The 27,862-nt window shown below is 37.5% G+C and overlaps 1 protein-coding gene across 7 annotated transcripts in view; it reads right to left on the bottom strand.

Annotated features, from left to right (window-relative positions):
• wdsub1 (WD repeat, sterile alpha motif and U-box domain containing 1) overlaps positions 1 to 26,900 on the bottom strand; it is a 37,488-nt gene extending 10,588 nt beyond the window's left edge. For 3 of the 7 annotated variants that reach the window (XM_062970671.1, XM_016996875.2, XM_062970744.1), the window contains exons 1-9: positions 26,454 to 26,900; positions 24,406 to 24,590; positions 18,682 to 18,774; positions 16,943 to 17,036; positions 16,340 to 16,373; positions 13,976 to 14,016; positions 13,781 to 13,887; positions 10,172 to 10,351; positions 6,432 to 6,572 (exon numbers count right to left, since the gene is read on the bottom strand). In XM_062970671.1, coding sequence (XP_062826741.1) covers positions 6,432 to 6,572; positions 10,172 to 10,351; positions 13,781 to 13,887; positions 13,976 to 14,016; positions 16,340 to 16,373; positions 16,943 to 17,036; positions 18,682 to 18,774; positions 24,406 to 24,590; positions 26,454 to 26,851 — 1,273 coding nt within the window. In that variant the 5' untranslated portion in view covers positions 26,852 to 26,900. The other 4 variants (XM_062970594.1, XM_062970630.1, XM_008119248.3 and 1 more) reach the window with 4 other exon arrangements.
• Positions 26,901 to 27,862: the final 962 nt, after the last annotated feature.

Below are 27,862 nucleotides of genomic sequence, written 5' to 3'. Positions count from 1 at the left end.
CGGCATTTGCAAGGCTTGCTAAGCTGGCTGAGTTTCCTTTTTGTGGAGTACAGCTGAAGTTCACATAAACACTGCATGTTGCTGCTAACAGATTTGTGTAAATGGTTGGCATCCAGAAAGCCAATATTTGTGGTGATACTAAAATCTAGTCAAGGGGATCCCATTTGGGGTCAGGACCCACAGTTTAATAAGCAGTGAATTTGACATTTGAAAGGTGTATTATACCGCATATGGGTTACTCTACTCCACTTGAGTACTGTATATATAAGAAAGTTCTTCATACATGTTTTACTGTTTCAGTAAATGGGGTTGTTGTATGTCTTTCGGGCTGTGTGGCCATGTTCCAGAAGCATTCTCTCCTGACGTTTCGCCCACATCTATGGCAGGCATCCTCAGAGGTTGTGAGGTATGGAATGGTATGATTCTGGCCATGAAAGCCTTCGACAACACATTGTTTCAGTAAATGTTTGGAATTGGATCTCTGGTGCTCTTTAGTGATCAGCACATGTCAGATTTTCAGACTTGTTTACCCATTCTACATTAGTATTTTGATGTCCCTAAGATCTATTATGACCATCACAGTTGCATGAAATATCACTGGTGATTACTTGCTCATTTAATTAGCCTTCTCTGCATCGTTTGATAGGTTTGTCAGTTTGTAAAAATGCTTCACTGGAGATCATGTGTAACAGCTAATTAAAGAAACATGGTGTCAATGCTGGTTCTTAAGCAAGAGTAATCCTGCCATTCATGCCTGACTAGTACCCTGTGTACTTACAATGAGAACGTGCAAGCCTTTAGCTCAGCTCTTTGCTTGCTTAAGTCAAAAGTAAATCCCTTTAGTTTAGCAAGACTTATATCCAGGCAAACCAACACAGGATTACCACTTAAACTACTACAGATGAAATACTGAAAACCTTTAGGGTTCAGTGTGCTGAACTGCAAAGGGACATGAAAGTCTTACCCTTGCCAATCAAACTAATTTTGAAATAAAAATAATTTGTATTAAGTTGTATAAAATTCCATGGAAATTATTTTTCTAGAAAAAATATTTTCCAATAATTCACATTTAATGTCAATACATTCATCAAGGTACTTACTTCCTACATGCATAATGCGAGGGAGGAGGACAATAGGCCTAAACAACTACATCCGGCAAGTGCACGAAGCAGAGGAAAAAAGGGTGAAGGAAAGCTTGGAATTCAGTCAGGGACTTTGCGAAAACGACATAGCGCGAGCACAGGCAAGAGAAGGGAGGGAGAGCAAACAACAACTCCCACAATCCCTAACCAACTTTTTGGGACTATAGGAGTGGTAGTCCAAATGGGGGCCCATTTCGTTAGAAAACTGCTTGATTCTGCTTAAAGAAATGGCCTCACTGCAGTGAAAACAAACCAACACTATGAACACAGGGAAAACAGGGCCAGCTAACACCATCCAACAAACGACGGCAAATGAAATAAAAAAAGGCCCCAATAAAACCCCAGACATTAAATAAACAACACTTTGAACATAGGGAAATTCCACAGAGGAAAAAATCAAGGAAAAAAATTAACAAAACAATAAAATGTATACCATCAGGACAACAAATAAAAGGAGAACCATCTGAAAACAAGGGAATTCAAGAAAGGAAACAACCAGGGCCAGCTAACACCTCCAAACAAAGGATTCCCTTTAGGGAGGAAGCCAGGCTTTGAGGCTGCAAGGCAATTACATGTTACTCAAGGAGACTAATAACAGAATGCATACTTGCTGCATTGACACAATTCAGTGTATTCCAGCTCACCAAACTAGGATATACTTACAAAGAAAATGGCCAGGCTTTGCGACTGCAGGGCTATTCACTGCTATTCCACCTGGCAAACAAACAAATCCAAAAAGCCACAGCAACGTGTGGTCGGGCACAGCTAGTGGCATAGTAAAAGGTGAACATTATAGAAAACACCAGAATACAAGCTTTCTTTCTGCAATATTTTCAACTCATGGAATTGGTGAATACGGAGGGCTGATTGTAAAGAACATAATCTTTAAAAAGGTAAAGGTTTTCCCCTGACGTTAAGTCCAGTCATGACCGACTCTGGGGGTTGATGCTCATCTCCATTTCTAAGCCGAAAAGCCGGCGTTGTCCATAGACACCTCCAAGGTCATGTGGCCAGCATGACTGCATGGAGTGCTGTTACCTTCCCGCTGGAGCGGTACCTATTGATCTACTCACATTGGCATGTTTTCAAACTGCTAGGTTTGCAGGAGCTGGGGCTAACAGCGGGCGCTCATTCCGCTCCCGGGATTTGAACCTGGGACCTTTCGGTCTGCAAGTTCAGCAGCTCAGCGCTTTAACACACTGTGCCACCACCAGCATAATCTTAAAGATAAATAAAACTCTCCTATCATAATAAAAAAATGACCTGTTTTTGTTCATTATCAAGATATTTAATTTATGATGTGCAATCAAGAAGATTATAACAGATTTGATTTTATATATCTGATTTTATATAAATATCTTCACCTTCATTACCATTAATTCAAAAAAGCAAACCTCAACCAAACTCCAGTCATTCCTTAGGATGGATTTCATTATATTTTGGATGATTTTCTAACCAACGATCGATAGCCATTTTAAGAGTTCTGTTAGGGGTAAGTACAAGACTCTGAAGATGGAGATTTGTCATGGGGCTGGAGTGCCTTTGTTTTACAATCCAGCTTTCCATTGCTTCTTTTTCATAGGAATAGCCATCTGAAAGAAGAATTGAAAACATCTCTGAAAACAGAAGTTAGCATTGCTAAGCCATGGAAGGAATTTTTTTCCACTATTTTAAGAGCTACTTCAACTTTAGATTCTCCCTACTCCAGATTACTTTCTGTGCAAGAAATGTAGATAATCCAGAAGAGACATTATGTATGTATGCCCTACATAACAGAAAGGTTAATTCACTGTCCCAGGTAATGGATTTTATGCAACAGGGCTCTGAATGGAGGGTATTTAAAATTTTGAAAAATCACTCCAAGTGCAATATATTGTTCTGGCTTAGATGGATTCTGTCATCAGATGAACACATGATGCTGCTTTATGTACGTACACAGTAGATGATGTATGTGCACACTTCCCCACCCAGGGTTGGCTCTCTTGAGGCTGAAAAAAACTTGAGTCTGCAACTGCACGCACACAAGAGAGCTGTGATAGATGGTTGAGCAGTGATATAGATGATGCATGTGCTTATAAATAACAAAGGCCCTGAGTCCCAACGGGGAGATAGGGCAGGATATAAATAACATTTTATTATTTTTTATTATTATTAAGTGCAAAGTGTGGCTTATCAGTCTATATATTCTATTACTGGTATAACTTTGGAATGTCCTTTTAATCGGAATATGTTGTTTACATATGGACCTCTACAAAGAATGTTCACATTAGTGCTGTGTATAAATACAATACATTCTACGACACTTAAGACCTGTAAACTAAGAATAAGTCTCTTACTAAATATTGCCCAATTCCTGGGATGCAGTAGCACTCAGCATATGATTATTTTCTCACCTTGGGAAATAAGTATAACCTCCCTTTAAATTAAATAAAAAGAGAATACAGTGAATGACTGATCAGTATTTTTTGGTGGATCATCAGAGCTGCTAGGCAAGGTCTCTTGCGCTGTCAGCCTGTCATTGTATGAAACACAAGCACCCAAAAAGTAACATAACTAACGTGAGGTAAACCGTTCTTATAGCTTCCCACAACCTGTTTAGGTCAGGTACTTCCATAAGCTGCTCCTGAGTGCAGTGAAATTCTTCAGAACAGAAATGGATATGGTGAAGGAGACCATGGTGAACAAAATATTTTTTTCTGCCTTGCATGACTTAGTGGTTTCCACAAAGGCAAAGCTATATTTTAAAGAAACCGAATGCATACATTGATCGTTTTCCAGCCATACAGTTGATACCATAATTAGAAAATGTAAAAACACTAAAATATTAATACCTTCACTCTCGATATGTAATGCATATGTATTTCTCAGTGTACCAAAAATAAAGCAAGACGAGATATGTGGAGATGATGAATTGATATCTATTCATTGTAAACGCTATTTTATTCCACATTAGTTCCAGTAGTTTGTTTCATTTCTGGATTCTCACCCCCACCCCCGTTGTTTGGGAGCAAAAGGAGAACAAACAGATGTTGCTTTTTCTTCACTTTGCTTAGATTCATAGATCAATAGATCGATAGAATCAATTTGTCATCCACATACATGAGCACATTTTTAAACTTCTACCTTCTTACATTATTTAATATGCTTTTGATGTGCCCTCTTCTTAAAACAAGTAATTTAATATATTAAATTTTTGTCCAGGACTCAGCTGATCTTTCTCTCCCAGAACATTTACATCTTTATACTGAGCTTGTGAAATCTAGGACTTAAGCTCCACCTCCCACTCCTGTTATTGATCCAGTTTTCACCTTGTGGACTTGCAGAACAGTTGGGGGGACAGGAATGCCATTCCTCCACTTGGACTTACCTTGCTGTTATGGGGAAGAGTACAAGCAAATTGCCAATATATTGAACATTACAAACCTCTTCACTATTACTTTGAAAGAGCAATATTTTACACAACTTGTATCTCAAATCAAGGCTAGTAAGATGGGTAAAGTTCAATTTTCAAGTCCCCAGGGCTGTTTTTGTGATCCAAAAGGCTCAAAATACTTTGTTCAGAAAAAGAAATGGTTCCAAAACATTTTCTAAGAGATTTGAGGAATATTTCCTTCGTGTTTGCCCCCTCTCCTGACAAATATAAGCCCTGAAGGAGTCTATTTTAAAACAGGAAGTCAATAGGAAGTGAAAGGCTTCCAAACATTGTGAAAATGCTCCCATGCTCCCCTTCAGTGTGTTTGGGATTTTTTAAAAAACACTTTTGATTTTGTTTGCAAATGCAAGTATGGTAAGGGTCTGTTCCATGGTCTGCTGGGGATCCAATATAGTCCCATATTCTTCCACAATTGCCCAACCTTGCCCTAATTATATATACCGTATATACTCGAGTATAAGCCGACCCGAATATAAGCCGAGGCACCTAATTTTACCACAAAAAACTGGGAAAACTTATTGACTCGAGTATAAGCCGAGGGTCGGAAATGCAGCAGCTACTGGTAAATTTCAAAAATAAAATTAGATACCAATAAAATTACATTAATTGAGACATCAGTGGGTTAAATGTTTTGAATATTTACTGTATTTCAAAGAAAAACAGTAAACTAACTTTATAAGTGGAAAAGCAACAATAACTTTATAATAATCGTCATCATCAGCAACAACAGCTTCATTTGTACCCTGCCCTATTTATCTCCCCCTGGGGAACTCAAGGCCAGCTTCCAACATAGTAACAGGCAAACATATAATGCCTACATAAACAATGCAGAGCTAGATATAGATCTATCATGATATATACTAATTTCACATGTGTATTTCCCTCTGAAACCTTTGCAAATCCTCTATGTGCATTTTCCTCCTGCAATATTTGTAAGCCCTATTTATCAATGTTTATATCTATCTAGACATCTGTGTGTGTGTGTGCGTGCGCACGCGTGCATTTTCCCTCTGCACTTGCAAACATGTGAGGGTAAAATTCATATAAAATTCATATATAAAATTAATGTATACATATAGGAACAGATATACAGGTACATGGAAATTTCTATTTATATTTACATAGGATTTGCAAAGACCTGTAAACATATGAGGGGAAAATTCATACATTAATGTATTTGTAGGGGGAACATCTATATAAATATTTAGAAGCTTTGGGGCATGCATTTACCCAAGGAAGAAATGCAAGCAAAGTCCCTCTAAAAACAACTTTGTCCTCTTTTCTCCTGCCCTTTCCCATCTCTTTTCTTTCTCCCTTTTTCAAACTCTAAAAGTAGCCAGAAAAGGCTTTTTAAAACTTCTCTCCCCCTCCCAAAAAAACCCACCTCATTTTTGTTTCCTTAGGAATAAAAAGAAGTACACACCTTTTGTTGCTCTCTTTTCCTTCTATCCCTCCCTTTGGACTCAAATGTTCTTGCAATAATAGTAGTAGTGGTAATAATAATAATAATTTGCAAGAATATCCTTTTTCCTTCCCCTTCTACCCATGCAATCTGGCTTGCAAGCGTTTTCTCACATTCTCCTTTCGCTTTTGAAAACATTCGCATCTTGTCTCTGTGAGTCTCTCTTTAAAAAATAAGATAACCAGCCTGGGAGGAGAAGCGAAGAAGGGAGGTTTTGGAAAAGAAAACATACTGTGGCCTCCAGGCTCCGCTGCTGGCTTGACCTTGACCCGAATATAAGAGGGGGAGGCTTTTTCAGCTCATAAATAAGGGCTGAAAAACTTGGCTTATCTTCGAGTATATATGGTAAGTCTTTACCTTTCTCTTAATTATTGACACAAGAAAGACGACCAACCTGCAGCAATGACTGGCTCTTTCATAAGCTCTCTTGTTATGGGGCACAGAAATTCATCAGGTATACCAAGACAAGTTGACCCCAGCTCATTCCTTAGCTTCTCAATGTTACGCAATACTTTACTGCGAAGACCTAGGGAATCTGGAAAACAATTTGCATATTAGTCATAACTAGATAATATTAGTTATGATTAGGTATTAGCTAGATCAAAATTATAAATACGGTAAATATTAATTCAGAGAATTTCAATCAGTCACAGAAATATTTCCTTTTTCTGTAACACTGGTAAATATCAAATTGTTACTTTTTCAAATATACTATCCAGGATTCATGTCTCATACACTCTTAAAATGTAAACTGATCCTTAAGGATAACAAGTGATTTTAAAAAACAAAAACAAAACAGAGGATATGGTGCAAGCAAGAAGATCTTTCTTTTTTTCTCCCTGTTCTCACAAATTCACACAAGATAACAACATAAATTTCAGTATCTGAAAGATAACTATTAGCTAAAAGCACCTAGGTTGGAAAGTACCATAGTTATCAACTAAAAGGCATAATATGTTCTAACTATTGCCAGAATGAATATATCTCATAATGAATTACCACAGTAGCATAACCAACTTGACATACTATCCTCAGTCAATAATTTCAAATTGGCTGAAATCATACTTCTGGAATGCCTTTTTATGAAGGAAAGTAAAAACGGTTTGAAAATTAGATCCAATCAGATAATCCTGCTTCATATTTATCATGGTAAAAATATTAATGTAACCTAAAATGAATTCCATTTTGTAATTTAGCTAATAATGGAAATTATGTCTTGTTGCAATGCTAATGGTTCCTGAACTGTTAGCATGTAGAAAAAGATAAGAATGTGCTAGATGTTTGTTCAGTAACTAATATTTTATTGATGTTTTATAAGCAACCATAAAAATGGGAGAGGGAGAAAGATTGTGATAAGGGGTGGTTCATATACATTTTATTAATCCTACCATGTAACAGATATAAATTTGATTCATTTCTGCACAAATATTTTGCTTTGTTTCAATGCACTGTGCTGGCCTTGTTTAACTGTTGTTTATGTCGTAATATGGCAATTAGCTTTTGAAGGGAGATGACTTGTATCTGCATTGTAATGGAAGTATATTATTCCAAAGAAGTGTCAAAAACAAACAATCTAATGCAATGTCATATGAACTGCCTGTTGGCCACCTGCCCTTCAGTTAAATGCCGCTGGGAGAAAACGAATATAAGAGGACAAGATCCAAGCAATTATCCTACAGCAGTGAAAGAAAAGTCCATGGTCTGCACTCCCATAGTTGATGAACTTCAAGGCACTCGTTTACTCTCAGCACAAAACAAAAACTTTAAAATAGGGAATTCTACATTTTGAAAGGACATTAAGTATGATTTCCAGGTTGTATGGGAAATGGAATAGGCAACACAAAGACAAAAAGACTTGCAAGAGTATGACATCAAAATGCTGATGTAATGTGAGCTATTATTTATAATGTTAGAAAAAAATCAACACAGGAATATTTCTGCCTTTTTCCATTTTAATTTATATACATGTGTTTTCCAAGGGATAAGAAGGATAGCGATATTCCCTAAACCTATATAGTGCAAAGTATTTTTAGAAAGAAGAGTAACTTGTATTTTTGCTTTCATATCTTGTCACTAGGAAACTCAAGGGTTACCGGAGGCAAAGGATCCTGAAGTCAAGATGAAAGGACTTTGGCACAACTATGTCCAATTTTAAATTAACCATCCACATTTGATAGAAGTCATCAAGACAAAAAATTTAATAATATAAATAGATGCCTCATATCTGTAATTATTATACACTGTATGAAAACAGAACCACCCAACTGAAAGACTGATTGATATGTTCTATTCCATTAACTTTGTTAGAATTGTTAGGGGAAAGCATTTTATGCTAACTAAAACATTTCAGATATTTTTACGCACTATGACAGGTCTTGTTATGACCTGCTCTGCCAAATCTCAGTTACTTTCTTATTCATCATTTTATTATCCATCCCCATAGATTGTATACGCCTCACATATGAAGCCGTGTAGATTGACTCCATTTACACGGCTTCATATGTGAGGCCTCTGTTCTTAATGTTTTAAAGTTGTAATAAAATTCATACTTTCCTATTTATAGCTTGTAATTGGTTCTTGGTGGTGTCATTAGAAGTCCCAGTACAAAGGCAACAACTTATTAGGTCTATTTTTCCACTGAGTGCTGGTGTGTTCGCAGGAGGTCAGCTCAGCAAGGGATATTTTCTTCAGTCCCAAGGCTTTCAATTTTCATATAAGCTTACCATCAGCATTATTTGATTAGTCTCAACTGATAAGCTTGGCAACTTTGTCTTCCTCAAATTTTCACAGAGATGCATACAGAGCACTTTCTTCTCCCTTTCCTTCTTTTTTCCCCCTTAGATCTGATGAGCTATAAAAATTGTTTATGGGCTCCAACTTTTGCACAGAATGTAAGAACTAGCTGTGAACGCTTAAGTGTAATGAAGTCATTTATTAACTGGTGCCTATGAGAGCAGAACAAAAAATCAGAGAAACTATATATACAGTAGAGTCTCAACTTATCCAAACTAAACGGGCCGACAGAAGCTTGGATAAGCAAATATCTTGGATAATAAGGAGGAATTAAGGAAAAGACTATTAACCATCAAATTAGGTTATGATTTTACAAATTAAGCACCAAAACATCATGTTATACAACAAATTTGACAGAAAAAGTAGTTCAATACGCAGTAATGTTATGTTGTAATTACTGTATTTATGAATTTAGCACCAAAATATCACAATATATTGAAAACATTGACTGCAAAAATGGCTTGGATAATCCAGAGGCTTGGATAAGCGAGGCTTGGATAAGTGAGACCATACATACATACACATACACAAACACATATACACATACACACACATATATATACATACTGACTTGCACTGAAGATAAAATGCTGTGCTGGAATGATCGAACTTATGACACCACCAAATCTCTAAGCATTATAGAACTGAAAGCAATTTGAAATCATACAAGCCCATTCTTGCCCTATGGCAGATTCTGATATCCATAAGCCATTATGAAAATCTCTTAATTCTATAGAGAAGCCTGCTCATTATCTGGATCACAAAGGAACCCCATTCAACAAGCCATTTCTAGTGGAAACGATCTCTGATGTCTCAGAAGTGGGGAAATTTCTGCAGATAATGGAACACTCTGGGTCTCAAGCACAATTCTAGTATAATTAATCTGAATAAATTTCTATTACTAGATCAAAGGTTACCAATCTTGAGTCCCCAGAGGTGACGGGACTTCAGCAAAGCCAATGATGATGGATTCTGGTAAGTATAATCCAGTAACCTCTGAGGACCCACTAATCCAGATAATTCCATTTGGCCAGTATATGGTTCTCATCCTTGCTCCGCTTTACCCATTTCAGTTCCTGTGGGAAACATTTTGTACATCCAGTTCAAGGGAACTAAAATCAAGGGATGGTAGGAATGTTGACTGGAAGTAGAAGCAGGACATTCTGGAGTCATCAAAGATCCATAGCAGGGATGTGCACTTTTCTGGTCCTCAGGACCATAGCCATGATATGTTTGGAAGCTGCATGTGTGTCCATGAGCAAATCTATGCATATATAAATAAAATTATATATATATATATATATATATAGAGAGAGAGAGAGAGAGAGAGAGTAACCTTACCTATTTTTAAATCATCAGTTAAGCTTTCTTTCGTAAGGCTTAGCAGTTCTTTCCCATCAATGTTGTTTTTTTTGAAAATCTCAACTAGATCATCTAAGCCATGTTTGCACAGCCAAGCAGAAACATCTTCTTCAGACCAGTTATCAACAGCTATCTTTGGTTCCTCAATTAGTGCACTTCCTGAGGGAAGATGAAAAGGAAATTTTTGCAAAGAACAAACAGTATCTCGAATAAAACCACTGAAGTATTGCCAAGACTCTGTGTATTGCTATTATTTTATATATTAAAATCAGAAAGTGCTATGTAATATGAAAATCCTGAACATATTGTGCACTTAAATGAAAGGAAATTTTGCTTCAATGATGACTTGTTTTTAATGAGATGATCCAGATGGGCACTCAGCACAGTCCTGCCTGCTTGTGCTAGAAGATGGAAGTGGGTGGCAATTTTTGCTGATTCCTCCCTTCTTCTAGAATGGCATCTGCTTTCCAAAAAACTTGGTTGGCATAGTATTCCAGAAGCTTGAGACCTTGAACAGATGACTTGATCCAAACTGACAGTTCCCTTCCTTTATACCTACTTACCAGCAGGGGAACCTCTGCTGGATCTTACTTTCCACCTTGAATACAAGATTATATTGTTTTATCGTAAATTGATGTAAATTCACCCTGCTGGTTCTACGGAATATAATCATGGAGCTTGTTTCCGAAAGATACCAAATCTATTTCAACAAATTTTCCAGGAATTGGAAAAGAAAGTGTTGAAGATATGCGTTCCTTTTCTATAAAAAGTAATTTTCCAAGCTTTGTACCACAATGATTTTATATATTTTGATAGTTTTGATCTATACATAATATTCGACTCCTGTCCAACAACATGTTGCCATCTACAACTCATTTTTCTTTATTTTCTTTTTCTTTTGATTTGTTATTTTTTGGAAGCAAACTCTACAAAGTCCAAACTTTTGGTCAGGATCAAAGGAACAATGGGATTTTTAAAAAATACAGTTGGCCCTCCACATTTACAGGAGTTAGAGACAGAGGACCTTTGCAAAAGTCAAAAAGCTGCCAATACCCCCAAGACTATCTTGGGCGCAGCATGGGGAGACATCACTATGGCCTCCAGAGGTCTTGCTTGTCTTTCTGTCTCCTCCTCTGTCCACTCACCCTCCCTGCTTTTCTCTCCCACAGATGGGCTGCACAGTGCAAGACACAGTTGAGGGATGGAGTCTAGAAGGGCAGCCAGGGCAAGCAGTGGCAAAGCCACTAGGAACATAGTAGGAGCAGAGCCCCTTCCCTCCCTCTTCTACTGGTAGCAGCTATCATCATGATTTCCAAAGGATTCACTCATCCGCCAAGCAATTTGTTAGCTGGGCAGAGAAAATGCAGGGAGGGTAAAGAGTGGATGGTCTTTTTCTGACCGTCCACTCTTTTTGCCCTCCCTGAGTTTTTATTTGCCCAGCCAACCAATTGCTTGCCCGTCTCATTCTTTGCCTGCCCACCCTTTCACCCTCTCTACATCTTCCTTTGCCTGCCCACTGGATTCGAAAGGCAATTCTTGGTGACAGTGGTCGCACTTCTCCTTTCTTCCCAAAGCCCAGGATGCTTGATGCATGCACAGAGCAGCTTCAGGCATCAAAAGTCAGTGTATGGTGGCAGTGATCACTTCTCTTCCCTATCCCCCCAATGAATGTGCACATGGCCAGGGCCGGCTCAAGGTAATTTTCAAGTGTAGGCGAACAGAATTTTGGTGCCTCCCCAAACCAATCACTGAAAAATAAAAGCATTGGATAAGCGAAAATGTTAGATAATAAGGAGGGATTAAGGAAAAGCCTAAATAAAGAACAACACTCCTAAAACAAGGGAAATCCAGACAGGAAACAACCACGGCCAGCTAACACCTCCCAACCAAGGATGCCCCCAAGGAGGAAGCAGCCAGGCTTTGAATCTGCAAGCCCATTAAATGCTAATCAAGCTGGCCAATTGCAACATTCACACTAGCCTCAAACAGAAAAGAGCTCTTTCTCCCACCCTGGACTTTTCACAGATATATACACCCCACTTTCCTAGCTTCCAACAGACCTCAGAACATCTGAGGCTGCCTGCCATAGATGTGGGCAAAACGCCCCAAGGCAGGTGGCAGGACCGATCAGTAAACCGGTGGCGAGATGGGCGGCCTCCCGCTTGCGCCATGCGGCTGCTTGGCTCCACCCCATATCCATCCACCAGAGGTGGTCCGAACAGCGAGATGGATGGGGCACCCTCTCTGACCACCGCGCATGCGCCATGCGGCCGCTTGGCTCCGCCCCGTATCCTCGAAGGACATGGGGTGGAGCCAAGCAGCCACATGGCGCAAGTGGCGGCGCACGCGCTCGCTGCTCTCCAGCTGCTTCACCCGGCGGGAGGCTGATTGACTAATACACATTAACACAATGGCTTCAAGTCTGGAAGGGCTATAACAGTGCACACTCTTCTTGCTTCTTACATAGGAAAACAGATCAAGTCAATGTTGTTGTGTGTTTTCCCAGCTGTATAGCCATGTTCTACAAGCATTCCCTCCCGACATTTCGCCCACATCTATGGCAAGCATCCTCAGAGGTTGTGAGGTATATATACCTGCCACAGATGTGGGAGAAACGTCAGGAGAGAATGCTTCTGGAACATGGCTATACAGCCTGGAAAACTCACAAAAACCCTGTGATTCCGGCCATGAAAGCCTTCAACAACAGATCAACCCAAGTTTGGGAGGTCTTAAGTCAGTCTACATGCCTATCTCTATGGGCTAAGGGACTTGTGCAAAGTGCCACTGCCATCTTGGAAAGTGGCAGAGGTGGGTAGAGTGATTGCAAACTCACAAATATTTGAATGTGTGTCAGTCCCACTAATGTGAAGGATCAGTTGTGTTTTTTAAAATGTATCCCCCCCTCCAGTTCTATTGCAGATGTTACATAGTTTGGTCAAGATATAATGCAATTCAGTGATGCTCTTGCTTCCCCCCCCCCCCCCCCCCGCCTTGGCCTTCTCTGTTGTTTTCCTGTTCCCTGGGCACGAGCTGTTATTACTCTGATGATGCATAGTGGATATCTTCCAAGATAGTAACTCTAGATTAGGCTCTCTGGCTAATTGTTGCTTCTAGGGAAATTTTGAAGTACCATTTTCCTTGTTTCAGTCTTATTCCAAACCCATAAAGGGCCAATTGTTATAACAAACTTTATGCATTCTTTATGCTTTTATGATGCTTTTCTATACTTTTAATCTGTATTGTTTTAAAATATGTTGTTAGCTACATCAGGATACAAGTGAATGATGATAATATGCCTGAGAGTTTAGAAAGCAACTCCCACTCAGATAAGGCAACAGTGAGAACCAATTGTCTGTTCCACACAGCTGAATAAAAACTCTGCTTTGAACTGGAATATATGGCAGTGTGGAGTCAGATATCCCAATTCAAAGCAGATATTGTGGGATTTTCTGCCTTGATATTCTGGATTATATGGCTGTAAAAGGGTCCTGAGTTGACAAAAAGCAGGTTTGAATTTATTTCCTACTGGCTTAACAAATAGAACTACAAAAATGATAAAGCACAATACAAAAATAGTTCAACTCTAACCTGTGAAAAGCTGCTTTGGTTCAAACTGCCAGATTTTCACACATTTATCCATTGAACCTGTAGCAAATAATGGCATATCTGGTGCAAAGGCACACGTTGTAACATACCTAGAAACATAAACAATACAGTAGATGCACATCATATTTTAAATGCTCTTCTTGGATAATGGAATAAAAAAATAAGTTAACACCAAACCTTGTATGCTGAGTCAAAGTATGTAGGATGTTCCCAGTGTTCTGTCAACCAAAACAAACACATTTATTAGGGCTAGCAGAAATACAGCTTCCCATATGTCAAATATGCAAAACTTTAAACCAAGAAGTACAGATATGAAGAATATATTTACAGATCTTAACATCTCTGAACTGTTCAGCTAAATGTTTTAATCATTTTAGGACAGCCTCAGCAGCCTGTGGTGTAGAGTTTTAAAAATGATAATGATGTATGTGTGATTTTATGCTATTTATATTGATGCAATTTGGGTCTATGCAATCTGTTAATTTATTGTCTATATGTTTGGGTTGGGGGATTGTGGTTTTTGTATTATGTTGTTCTCTTATTTTGTATGCTGCTTTGAGTCCTATTCATGGGAGAAAAGTGAGATAAAAGTAAATAATAATAATAATAATAATAATAATAATAATAATAATAATAAGGAGTAGTACAGCTTGTCTAAAGCAACAGTTGAATCATTAGCATTGGTAAAAGGATATTCCATAAATGTAAATATGCTTCAGTAAAACTTCTCAAAACTGAAATACATATTCTACTTTCAGTATTTCATCAAGGAATATTTTGGAATACAGTATCATCCAGTAATTTCTTTTTCCCTGAAAAAATCTTTTTAGAATTGTGTGACACATGAAAAATAAGGCAGTAACTGAAACATGACAAGAATACACTGTAATCTTTACTTAAAGTAACAATTCAAAAATCCTGCGATTAGCACATTTGGCCACTAGATGTTACCCTTCACAAATATGTTTTAAACTTTCATTGTACTGTATTAGAAGACATTTTATATGTCTTCTTAAAAAATGATTTCTTTAAGCATTTTTCAGAAGATACAACATGTCCCTCTTAAAATGACTATATTAGTCTTTCAGGTGCAACAAATGTATTTCTGAAATTGACTAACACAGCCCTTTCTAAAATTAGAGACCAAGAATATTGAATCAACTAACATTTAATCCAATATCTATCTAATGTCAGAATATTTCACTAGCTTTATTACTTTAAATGGACTGTAATAAAGGTATGTGTCAAGAAGCAATTGAAAAAACTAACTTGCTTACAATAATTATGGGAAAATAATCCATATTCACCTTGTCCACATTTAATCACACTGGATTTAAGGACCAAGATTAAATTCTTTATCAAATTTAGCAATATGAGGTAGTCAAGAGGGACTTTTGAATGCAAGCAGCAGTTTAATTCCGTACATAAATATACAGCAGAAAAATGTGGGTAAGAATTTATTCAGGTACAACAAGCTGCTGATGCAACTGGCAGGGGGAAGAAGAAACTAACCTACAGCTATCAACTTGCCCAATTGGCTTGTCTGAAGGTGAACCAGTCTAGCATTTCGAATTTGCTCTGTCATACTTCTTGCAGTATCTATCCTCAAGCGCTTAGGCACAGTGGAAGTAAGGGGAGCAGGTTGTTCAGTCTTGGTCTGGGTAATCTTATGCTGTCCAACAGAGAGTGAAAGGCATCTCTTTTTTTCCTTTAAATCAGATTGGGACTATTAAAGGAAACTTCTTTCCAGCCGAAAAGATATACTGGCAAACACAGAGCTTCTGACTACTTTTTTCATTTTTTGGATCTTAGAAACATGGGAAGGAAGAAACTTCTGAAACACACAGTGTTCTATATGCCTATGTCCTTCAAAAAAAAAGTAGCATGCTAAAACTACTGTTTCAATAAAACTGTTGTTACAATGCACAATCCACTGATGACAAGAGATAAAAGAAATCTGCAAGACTCCATTGAAGAAATCTATCAACAGTCAGAATGAGACTATGGGTGCATCTGCACTGTAGAATGAATGCAGCTTGAGACCACTTTAACTGCCATGGCTCAACGCTACGGAATCATGGAAGTTGCAGTTCCACAAGATCTTTAACCTTTGCTGCCAAAGGGTGCTGGTGCCTCATCAAATGACAACTTCTATAAATCCATAGCATTGAACAGTTAAAATGGTGTCAAACTACATTAATTTTGAGTGTAGACCAGGCGCGCACAAACTTCGGCTCTCCAGGTGTTTTGGACTTCCACAATTCCTAACAGGCTCAGGCCCCTTCCTTTTCCCCCGTCAGAAAAGAGGTAAAGGAGGGGGCCTGAGGCTGTTAGGAATTGTGGGAGTTGAAGTCCAAAACACCCGGAGGGCTGAAGTTTGCCCATGCCTGGTGTAGATGCATCCCTAATTACACTACAGTTTGGTTTAAAGAATAAAAATTACTTGTTTCAATAAAACCATAGCGATACGGAGGCTTACATCATTATACACTGTTATCACTATACAATAATGTTTTCCCTTTTATGCTGTTAAATACTTACAGTTTCAAAAATCACTACAGTTTTGTCGACTGACCTAAAAAGGGAAAAAAATCTGATATATAACAGAAATAAAATAAACAAACCTTGCATCAGGGATAAAGAACTGTTTTATCCTGTTTTATGGTTTTATTGTTTATATTGGTTTTATTGTATGACTATTTATTATATGTGACATTGGGCTTGTTCCCCATGTGAGCCGCCCTGAGTCCCCCTGGGGGAGATGAGAGCGGGATATAAAAATAAAGTATTATTATTATTATTATTATTATTATTATTATTATTATTATTATTATTATTATTACACATTACATTCTCCTGTACCATCTCTATAATATTTGAATTTCTGCTCAGTCATGGAAATTTAATGGATTATTTTGGACAAGCCACATCCTTTCAACCTTAGAAGAAGGCAATGCCAAAATCTATTCTGAACAAATTCTGCCAAGAAAACCCCATGATTCATTCATCTTAAGGTTATCATAAGTCAGAAATTACTTAAAGGCATACACAGCATTATAAATATATAAATACAGACAAGAGATTGAGAAAAAGGTCCAAACTGACTATAAAATTCAAGGACGCAAATGAAGCAAAGATTCTTACCCAGAGACTAAAGTTTTGCCATCACAGGAGAAGGCACAAGCTAGAACTGGGGCAGTGTGTCCGTTTAATGTGCACTTACATTTCAGTTCAAGTCCTATATATTTAAAGAATGGATTTAATGAATTTAATGAAAAGTTCTTTACCAAATGAAAAGCTTGTCACATCTGAATAAAAAACCAAAACCTATATATTATTTCTTTCCCAGGTTTGACGAAAGAAACTGGTCAAAATTATGAAACTTGGAAAAAACCTAGCAGTAAATATTCGGTGTACCTGTTCATTACTGTTCCTCAAAAAGGTTGTGGTTCTTATACCATAAAAAGCAATAAATAATATACATAAACATCTCTTCCCTAGAAAGACACTATAGCAGTGTTTCTCAACACTGGGGGAGGGTCATGAGGGGGGTGTCAGAGAGGTTGCCAAAGACCATCAGAAAACATATTTTTCTGATGGTTTTAGTATTGTCCAGATCCATCAATGTTTGAGTCCACAGTACTCTCTGGATGTGGTGAACTCCAAAACGCAAGGTCAGTGCCCACCAAACCCTTCCAGTATTTTTTGTTGGTCATGGAAGCTCTGTGTGCCAAATCCGGTTCAATTTCATTGTTGGTGGAGTTCAGAATACTCTTTGATTGTAGGTTAACTATAAATCCCAGCAACTACAACTCCCAAATGATAAAATAAATCCCTCCCCAACTCTACCAGTATTCAAATTTGTGTATATCGTGTATTTGTGTCAAATTTGATCCAGTAAATGAAAATACATTCTGAATATCAGATATTTACATTACAATTCATAACAGTAGCAAAACTACAGTTATGAAGTAGCAACGAAAATAATGTTATGGTTGAGTGGTCACCACAACATAAAGAACTGTATTAAGGGGTCGCAGCATTAGGAAGGTTGAGAAGAGTAGTTAAATACAACTGATCTGTGCTGAAGTGGAAACGGCTGCTTCAAACTGAAGAGCACACAATATTGAAGTATTTACTTTGAGAGAAAGCCACCGCAGAAGAGATAATAACAAAAAAGCTAACTAGAACAATTTGGCTGCCTCCCAATTACTACTCCAGAAAACTAAAATTATGTCATAATTCACTGTAAAAAACAACAACCCTTCGTTGCTTTAGGTTCAAAAGCCGTGAAACATCCAGTATTACAGCATGGAAACCAAATGCTATCAGAATATGAATAACACGCAAAGGTTTACATAGCATTTCAGTGGATTGGAAGAAATGAAAGGAATGCCATGAATAAATGGGGTAGAGAGAAAATCTGTTTTTGTTTAAATATAAGGAAGAATATTAAATTACATTTTTGGACTCAGCACAGAATAGGAAAATGACACCCTGTCATTAGCAATGACTACTATGTCAGTCAATAAGTCATTTTATAGTGTAACATTTATACATTTCTTAAGGATGGATCTCTTGTATTACCTGCTGCACCTGCCTGTATGTGTTTTTAAACTGTTTTATTTACTACCGTATTGCATTGTCATATTTTTAAGTCATCTTACATTGCTATAATCTGCCTCAAGCGCTGTGACTATAACGGAAGGCTAGGATATGCATATGCTAAAATATAAATAAATTTGCTTTGCATTTCTTTTTATTCACCAGTAGATTACAAGTTTATTCCCCTTCTTTTGCTTTTACCTGTGTGTATAGAATCTCAACAAAATAATACGAAATACAACAACATTGTAGGATTATGATGTTTATAATATACATACCTGTGTGTTCAGTAAATGACATGAGCCATATCTTAATCATGCTGTCCTGACCTGAAGATGCCATCTGGTAATATTGAACATCTTCCTTATTACCTTTTTAAATGCAAATATTGAAAATAAATTATTTCTTTATATATATATATTTGTGCATTTGATAAGATGGACAAACTGTGAACAATTGAATTGAGTGGGCTGGATCTAGACCAAAATACATAGGCTTGTTCCAAAAATGCATACTTATAATTCTGATGGGGCATGAGATTTCAAAGGCGAATTCAAAGACGAATGCAACTGAGCACAAACATTATTTGGCAGAACTGCCTGGAGGGGAAGCAAAGCTACCTAGCCATAAAGTAAAATAGTGTATCTTTAGATAATACAAATTTTGCATACTGACAGAATTGTGTCAAATAATAGTTACAGTGTGAAAAATCCCACCTGTACAGCTAAAATACCCTATTTGTATATCTATATTTCATCATTTCTAAGATGCGCTTTCCCCCCATTTGCAGTAGAAAGAAATAAACATTTATTTTTTAAAGATGTTGCTGGATTGCAATTTACAGCAGCCTTTGCCAGTACAACCAATGGTGGGGTTTCCTGGGAGATGCACTCCAGAAACATTTGGAAGGCTATATCCTTTTCACCTCTATTTTTGACAAATTAAAGAACAGTGTGAACAGATTATTTTTGCAGCAATCCCTCAAGATTAACTAATTTCAGCATCACAGGTAACCAGGGAATAAAACTGGGGCACAATATGCATTATTTTTATTATAAATGCTAGGACTGCAGTTAATAGTCTTATTTTTACAGATTTTACATCTATATAAATAAAAATGTAATGTCTGTTTGTGAGGGATCTCATATTTCCCAAACTACTTCAATGATTGCTTCGAAGTTTGGACACAACGTAGCTTTCGAACTGGCAAGTGTTTCAAGGTATTCACATACCTACTATTACACACTTGTCACACCTGAGACAGATAAAACCATGCCTTGGTTCACAAACAGCGCCATCTGCTGGACAAACAAGCAACAGCCACTGTACTACAAATGACAGTTTAAGGAAGGAGGAGAAGGGTGCGCAGAGATGGCAAGGGCTGAGGCAAAACCAGAAATGATGGGAGAAAGGGAAGGAAGGCGGTAGAGGGGAAGAACAGCCTTTCCCTTCACCTCGGAGATGGGCCACAATGGGAATCACCTCCAAGGCAATGGCGGAGGCAGAAGAAGTCTGCAGGGAAGCCTGAGGGCTGAGAATGGCTAACTGACAGGGAAGGGAAGGGAGGCATTTAGGATGAGCCTCCTTCCGCTTTGGGGGGGGGGAGGGGGGCTCACCTCTAAGGCAACGACGAAGGCATCTAGGGAGGCCTGAGGGTGAGAAGGAAGGGAGACATTTATGAATACCCTCCTTATGCTTACCTACCCACTACCAAGAACTACACAGCAATGATTGGGAGGAGGGGGCACTAGGGTTGCTTCCTGGGAGGGGCCTATGGCCTCTCCCCGCAGGAAAATAACACGGGGGCATGGCCAATGAAGAAGCTATGCCCTCTGTCATTCTCCCTAAGGGGTGGGTAGAGAAAGAAAGAGATGTGCTTATCACATGGACAATAATATGCTGTGTGTTCCAGAGTCGCCAAACCAGACAATCTCTATATCTGCACAGACAATGGAACAATCACAAATATTTCCTATCTACAAGTATCGTGAAATCACATATATCTTTCTCTATACTTTCTTTCCCATTTAACCCAGCTAGGCTACAGCAATGCGTGCCAGGGACAGCCAGTCTCTAATATATATGCAACCCATTTTTCTTTCCTACTGCACGTTTTAAAGGATATTTGACCATAAACAAAGCAGTATTTTACAAACCATCTGATATGAAGGAAAGAAAAGTTATTTATAGAATACACTCATTTCTAAGATATCAGTGAGTAAAGAACCACAGGGGAAAAAAAAAGAGTGAATGTAATTAGCAGGATAAAAAAAGCTTTTTGTGCTTCCCCCAAAAGAGAAGTGAGGAAGCATTTACAGTTAGTGAATCACTGTCAAAATCAAATGCAAAAAACTATAATGTATACAAATCACAGAAATAGATGAGTAAAAAACTAACAACATCTGTATCAACAGAAAATGGAGGTCTGTCAGAATAATCTCTAACAGAATAAATAAAATGAAGATTATATGTAAGGATTTTCCACTACAACAAAAATGATAAACATAAGATACATGCACTAGTAATGTTAAGATATCATTGTAGAAATAAATTAATTTTGAGGAATAAATGTTGTGGCCATAAATCATTACATAGAATGTTTAATAGAGAACATTGCTTCACTGTAAATAGCTTATTCATTATATCACCTAGCAAAATATTTGCTCATAATGCCATAAAACAATTGCTGGATCTGACACCCTGAGACCAGGCTGACTCATTCTATCACAACGTAAAACCAGTTTCCAATCTTCTTAAAAAGGAAGAGGAGGTATAATCTAATCTGGGCCCATGATCTGCATTCCTCAAATATCTGATAGGATTATTGAGACCAGACTAGACATAAGGCCAATATTGCACCTAATAATTATAAGCATATATTTTTAAGAATTACATTTCTGGTCATAGGCCCCTGAACTGGATCAGTCTCCTGACTTTATTACTTTTTTCCATGTTATTGTCCCAATCCAGTTGAGGGAATCAGGCCATCTGCTCATATTTGTTCTAGAGGAACTTGCCTCAAAGATCTTATTGGGATGAATGAGTTATTTTTCTAACACAGTGGTTCCCAAACTCTGGGCCTCCAGGTGTTTTGGACTTCAGCTCCCACAGTTTCTAACAGCTGGTAAACTGGCAGGGATTTCTGGAGGCCCAAAGGTTGGGAACCACTGTTCTAACATATAGCAGATACAGAGATATCAAAATCAGACTGAAACCATAGTTACCCTAACCATCATGCCATGGTCTCAATGCAGATCTACAATTTGTTTTTATGATACACTGACATTATTTCTATCTGGCTTTACTTGGCAAAGATAAGGGTATAACGACTCCTGTTGAGGAGGCTGAAACTATATCCACTGCTGTCAGTGTGGATAAACAAGAATACGTTGACAAACTTTTATTGTGAAAGAAAAAAAGATTTACTGTATATACTCATGCATAAGTCTAAACATTTAAGTCAAAAAAATCAATGCAAAAACTTGGGTCAACTTATCCACAGGTCAATGTGAGCACTGTATCGTAACCCTTATCAAAAAAGGAACCCCTCCTCTTAGTAGACTGGTGAAAGGCAAGAGTTAAGCCTCTCCTGGGAGAATGTAAAAGAAATACTAACAGCTTCTTCTCTCTCTGATGTGGCACCACTTCTTAGCCTTTTTGGATGCCAGAGTGGGGAAATGGCAGCAGCAACAGCTAGGACAACTTCTACTGAAGAAGTGATGCTTTCCCCTTTCTGTGGAATGACACTTGATTTAACCACAGGTCATTTGATAATCCATAATTTTGGCCCCAAAACCAGTCCTCAATTTATACATGAGATTGACCTGCACTTGAGTATATTTGGTAAATTATTTGAAATAACTTTATTTTAAACATTAACTAAGTTAATCTTAAAACAATATTAACACAGAACAAGCATGTTTGCTGTAGAACTAATCTCTAAACAGAATCAGTTTAGATACTGCTCCCTATTAGACATAGGAATTTCCATGCATTGGCAGATGCAGTGGAACATTCCTCTCCTCCTCAAGATCAACCAGAGACTAGTTCTTGAGGTTTTCCAAGGTTTCTAGACTCAGTTTTAGGGCACACCAGAAGTTACAGAGAAATTGTTCCCCCTTGCTCCCTGGATGATGATGATGATGATTATATTTATTTATTCTACCAATAATGGAAACTGACCTATTTTCTTCAGTATGTGTTAATATTGCAGCATATAATTATTATACTTCATTATGTATACTGTAACTGAAATATTTCTGAAAATGCATTCAGGTTATGTAAATATACATATACAGTTGGACTGTGAGAACTGAAAATGAAAAAAAGGCCAATTATGAAAGATTAATGATAGACCATGTCTGTCTTAAATAATATTTCAAACTTATAGTATTTTAGCTGCCAACACTTTAAATATTTTTAAAGAACAGGACAGATATTACTATTTCACAGAATACAAGTTTTTACAAAACATAAGTTTGAGCAATCATAAATATTGAGAAATAACATGTACGAAGGTCAAAAAGATTGTTGTATTAAGGCAGTAGGGTTTTTTGTACTTTTCATGTACATGACTCTGACTTTGATGTAAGCCCAAATATATGAATCTTCTGCAGTCCCTCATTTAGTCATAATTCTCATTCTGCTATACAGCTCTCCTTCACCCAATTTCCAAATTCTACTCAATTTAATTTATTGATTGCTGATGAAGCTTTACACCTATCCAAAATAAAGGAACAAATACATATGTTCACTTCCAACAATGTATGAGTATTTTTGTTTTCTGTGGATGATTGTGAAGGCTGAAGAGTGAAGAAAGCTGAAAGGCAGAAAATCAACTCATTTGAAATGTGGTGCTGGAAAAGTATTTTATGAATAGTACAGACTGTCAAAAAGACAAACAAATGGGTGCCAGAGTAATATTACTACTAGAGTAGCACATTAGCCTATCATACTTTGGACATACCATAACATGACTAAAAAATGTGATATTGTTCAGCAAAGTGGTAAGTCATGGGCAGTAGGAAGACCACTTCAGAGATGGATTAATTCAATAAAGGAAATCACAGTCTTGATTCTCTCATTCATAGGATTGCCATAAGATGAAGTCAAAATGAAAGCAAACAAACAACTAAAACAAATTGATTAGGAAAACTTTATAGGGCTCCTACTAGAAAATGTTTGTTTTTTAAAGAGACAGAACTGCCAAAGGTGAGGAATACTATGACTTGCAGTTCATGATTTTCATTGCTCATTCAGACTAACTGTGGACAGAGTTCTTAATATAAATCTCCTGCTAGAAGAAGGGGGAAGAAGCAATCTTTTAAACAATTTTACCTTCTTCCTGCAGTTTCTTCTTCCCCTCTAAAACTGCCCTAGTGAATCAGTGAACTCTCTTAAACAGGGGGAGCCTCTGTTGAATATTTGAGAATAGAATGGCAAGTGTGTGGATGCAATCCTGTGATAACCTTCAATTTAACATATTGTACAACAAAGTAAATGTGTACAGGCATAAATGTCTCTGTGCCCAATGCGGCTTATTCCCATATGTATTTAGAAATATGATTATACAGCATAATCTTTGCCTGCCTGCTCAATGGAATTTTCTCCCATATTAGTCTGTATAAAACTGCAGTTTATTCTTCTCATGCTGGCTATGTATAAAAAACTAGAGGATGTTAAACCTATGCATTAGGAAGAGAGCATGCAATTGTTACGTCTCGGAATAATTCCCTCTATCACAAAATTTAGACTTTATCACAAAAGAGTATGTAGAGTACTATTAGCATTTCACAGATATGCCAGTCATCCAAGCAACTTTCCCGACATTTCCCCCGTAATCATGTTCAGCATGAGGATAACTGTGAAGAAATGAAAAGGATTTGAGAACAGCCTGTTTCTGTTCACCTGCCACAAGCATCAAGGACAAAAGGAAAAAGAATATGAATAAGAGTAAGGAAAGGGGAAAAATACTCAAATGATTTATTTAAACAGTAAGTTACCAGAAAGTGGCTGGGAAGAAAAGTCACAGCAGGTGACTCCGAGATCATGGGCTTTCTCATTATACAAGCATCTCATTTTGTTATCCCAAAGAGTTAAATCTCCACATGATGATCCCGTTACAAAGAAACTTCCATTAGGAGAAAATGCACAGGCTACCAAAGAGCCATCTTTAACACTACCAGATCTGAAAGGCAATGATAAAAGAATTTGAACTTTGGAAGTACAAAGCTGTGAAAATGTTACTCGTCTGAAAAATATAATCATAAAAATTAAGCCATATATAAAAGGGAAGTGTTTAAAAATTTGCCACTGCACAACAGATCATCTGTAATGTAGAATGTGAACCAAATTCCAAAGCTTCACAAACCAAGGATTGAAGTTTGTTTATTTTAACAAACTATAGTTTATCTGAATTAAAATGACAGGGTGAGCAGTCATTAATATAAACAGAAGTAAAAAAATAAAGAATCTAGTGATATATAAAGGTAAAGGTTTCCCCTGACGTTAAGTCCAGTCGTGACCGACTCTGGGGGTTGATGCTCATCTCAATTTCTAAGCCGAAGAGCCGGCATTGTCCATAGACATCTCCAGGTCATGTGGCTGGCATGACTGCATGGAGCGCTATTACCTTCCCGCCGGAGCTGTACCTATTGATCTACTCACATTTGCATGTTTTCGAACTGCTAGGTTGGCAGGAGCTGGGGCTAATAGCGGACGCTCATTCCGCTCCCGGGATTTGAACCTGGCACCTTTTGGGCCGCAAGTTCAGCAGGTCAGCGCTCTAACACACTGTGCCACCAGGGGCCCCCTAGTAATATATATTCTGGGTATAATCTATAATTGTCAAAAAATGGGCTGTCAAAAAGTGAATTCTTTAAAACAGAGGGGAAATCTGCATTTCTTATGCTTGGAATGGGGAGTTATTTTTATATAAATAAAAATAATAAAATAAAACTTTATTTCTAGACCACCCTCTCTCCCCAGAGGGACTCCGGGCGATTAACATACATATAAAAGGCAAACATTCAATACCACAACTACAGTAAAGTCTCACTTATCCAACACTCGCTTATCCAAATTTCTGGATTATCCAACACATTTTTGTAATAGATATTTTCAATAAATCATGATATTTTGGTGCTAAATTCATAAATACAGTAATTACTACACAGCATTATTTTGAATTCAACTACTTTTTCCGTCAAATTTGTTGTATAACATGATGTTTGGGTGCTTAATTTGTAAAATCATAATCTAATTTGATGTTTAATAGGCTTTTCCTTAATCCCTCCTTATTATCCAACATATTTGCTTATCCAACGTTCTGCCAGCCCATTTATGTTGGTTAAGTGAGACTCTACTGTACTTCACTAATATCAAAAGTATAACATGACAATAACATACTCTTATAATAAAAATTCTAAATAAAAAAAAAATTAAACGTGACACTCAGTAAAAACATTATTGCACAGAGTGAACGTATACCTGGACAGATTTAAATGACCAATTTGCTGAAAATGTTCAGCATTTGTTGTATTTTCACTTAGACCATAGCTGCTATGGGGTGGCAGTTATGTTAATCCTCCCTCTCCATATGCTAAGGTGCTTAGATGTGTCTTTAACTGTTTCTTAAAGGAGAGGGTAGGGCCATTTTTATTTCTTTAGGGAGGGAGTCCCAGAGGCCATCACAGAGAAGGCCCCCTCTCTCATTCCCACCAGCCACCCTTGTGACGGCAGTGGGACTGAGAGCAGGGCCTCCTCTGCTGACCAAAGTGCCCCAGATGGTCTATACAGGGAGATGTGATTTGATAAATAGCCTGGACCTGAGCCATTTATTTACAGAAGGAACTCTTAATTTGGAGAAATCATAGATTCAAGGATTCATTTCGATTCACTGAAATAACACTGATAAAAATGGTCTTAGTATATTTAACACCTTCTTCACATATAGTAAACATCAAGTAGCAACAGTGACGTTAGTAATAACCCTTTGGACAGGTGAATGGTGTAACATCTTTCTAATTCATGTTACGGTTGGCCTACTCACCGGTATACTTTCAAGGACTGGACCTTCCAAAGATTGACACTTCCATCTGCCGCTCCTGAAACCAAAAAGGTGGAATCAGGGGAAAATCTGCAAATTCGTACAGGATTTCTACAGGGGTGCTCTAGCACAGCCAATTTTAGTCCATTGTGAGTATTCCACAAAACGGTGTTGCCATCTGTAGAACATGAAGCCAAAACATGTCCCAATGGAGAGAAGCAGCAGCAGTGGACAGCATAAGTATGTCCTTCTAGTGGTGAATAAGGAAGCTCTTCAAAATTGCTTAAAGAATATAATCGGACAGTTTTGTCCAAGGAACATGTAGCCAAGAAGGAAGAGGAGAAGGCACAGCAGTTGACATCATCTTTATGATCTACTAGAGTACAAATCAATTTCACCATTTGGTCATATAAAGGTACCTGTTAGAAAGAAGAAAAGTTGTAACAGTTAATCATGTCTATATCATGTCTCTTTTTATTAATTATTCAATTAAAAAGCTCACTTATCCTAACACAAATATATGACTAGTTTGCAAATGACTTCAATGGGAACAGGTTAATTTATAGCAATAACCCATGTATGAAAGCCTGACATTGAAATCATCTATCTGGACTACAAGAAGAATCTTTAAATGCTGAAACTTAAGCATTCACTCTACATTTTCATCTTGCACAGTCATCCTGAATATCTGATTGCATACCATAACTTGTGTTACCCAGATGTATGCCCTGAAGCTGCAATGCAACACTGTTACCAGTACAGAATGTTTATTTGCAAATACGTTTTTACTTCTGAGATTGCATAGCAGAAGGAAAAGTGACTCCTTTAGGACTGCCTCATAGAAATAATATCATAATACACCAAGGAAAGAAGGAAGCTTCAAGAAGCTTGTTTGCCATAAAGAATACTTGGCTCCAACTACAGTATTGGTTACCTTAATACTGCAGATCAAAAAAGAAGCTCATCCATCACCTAGAAAAGCAAGTGTTCTTTACTTGTATTTGTATGGATGCCTAAATCGTAGGGAGCCCTTCTATTCATGGCTTGCAACTTTAAATCCAAGGTACATAAGAAATACATATGAATTCTCTATGATATAATGAATGGTGGTACTGTGTTGTGCCAAAATACAGTTTGGCATAGGAAAAGCTTTGAGATATTCATTCTATCACAAGCATGGATGAAGCAAAACTTAAGTATTACAGCTGTCTCTCCACATTTGCGGTTTTGACATTTGCGGATTTGATGATCCACTGATTTGATTAAAACTGTTACCTCTAAGAATCTTTAGATCCTCTAGAGAAGTGTTTCCTAAATTGTGCTCATCCAGGTATTTTGGACTTCAGCTCCTTGAAATCCCAGCCAGCTTATCAGCTGTTAGGAACTGTTGGAGCTGAAGTCCAGAACTTCTG

The sequence above is a fragment of the Anolis carolinensis genome, chromosome 1, assembly GCF_035594765.1.
Source record: "Anolis carolinensis isolate JA03-04 chromosome 1, rAnoCar3.1.pri, whole genome shotgun sequence".
Taxonomy (NCBI): domain Eukaryota; kingdom Metazoa; phylum Chordata; class Lepidosauria; order Squamata; family Dactyloidae; genus Anolis; species Anolis carolinensis.
The sequence above is the reverse complement of the archived record's forward strand: the minus strand, read 5'-3'. Positions and strand labels throughout refer to the sequence as shown.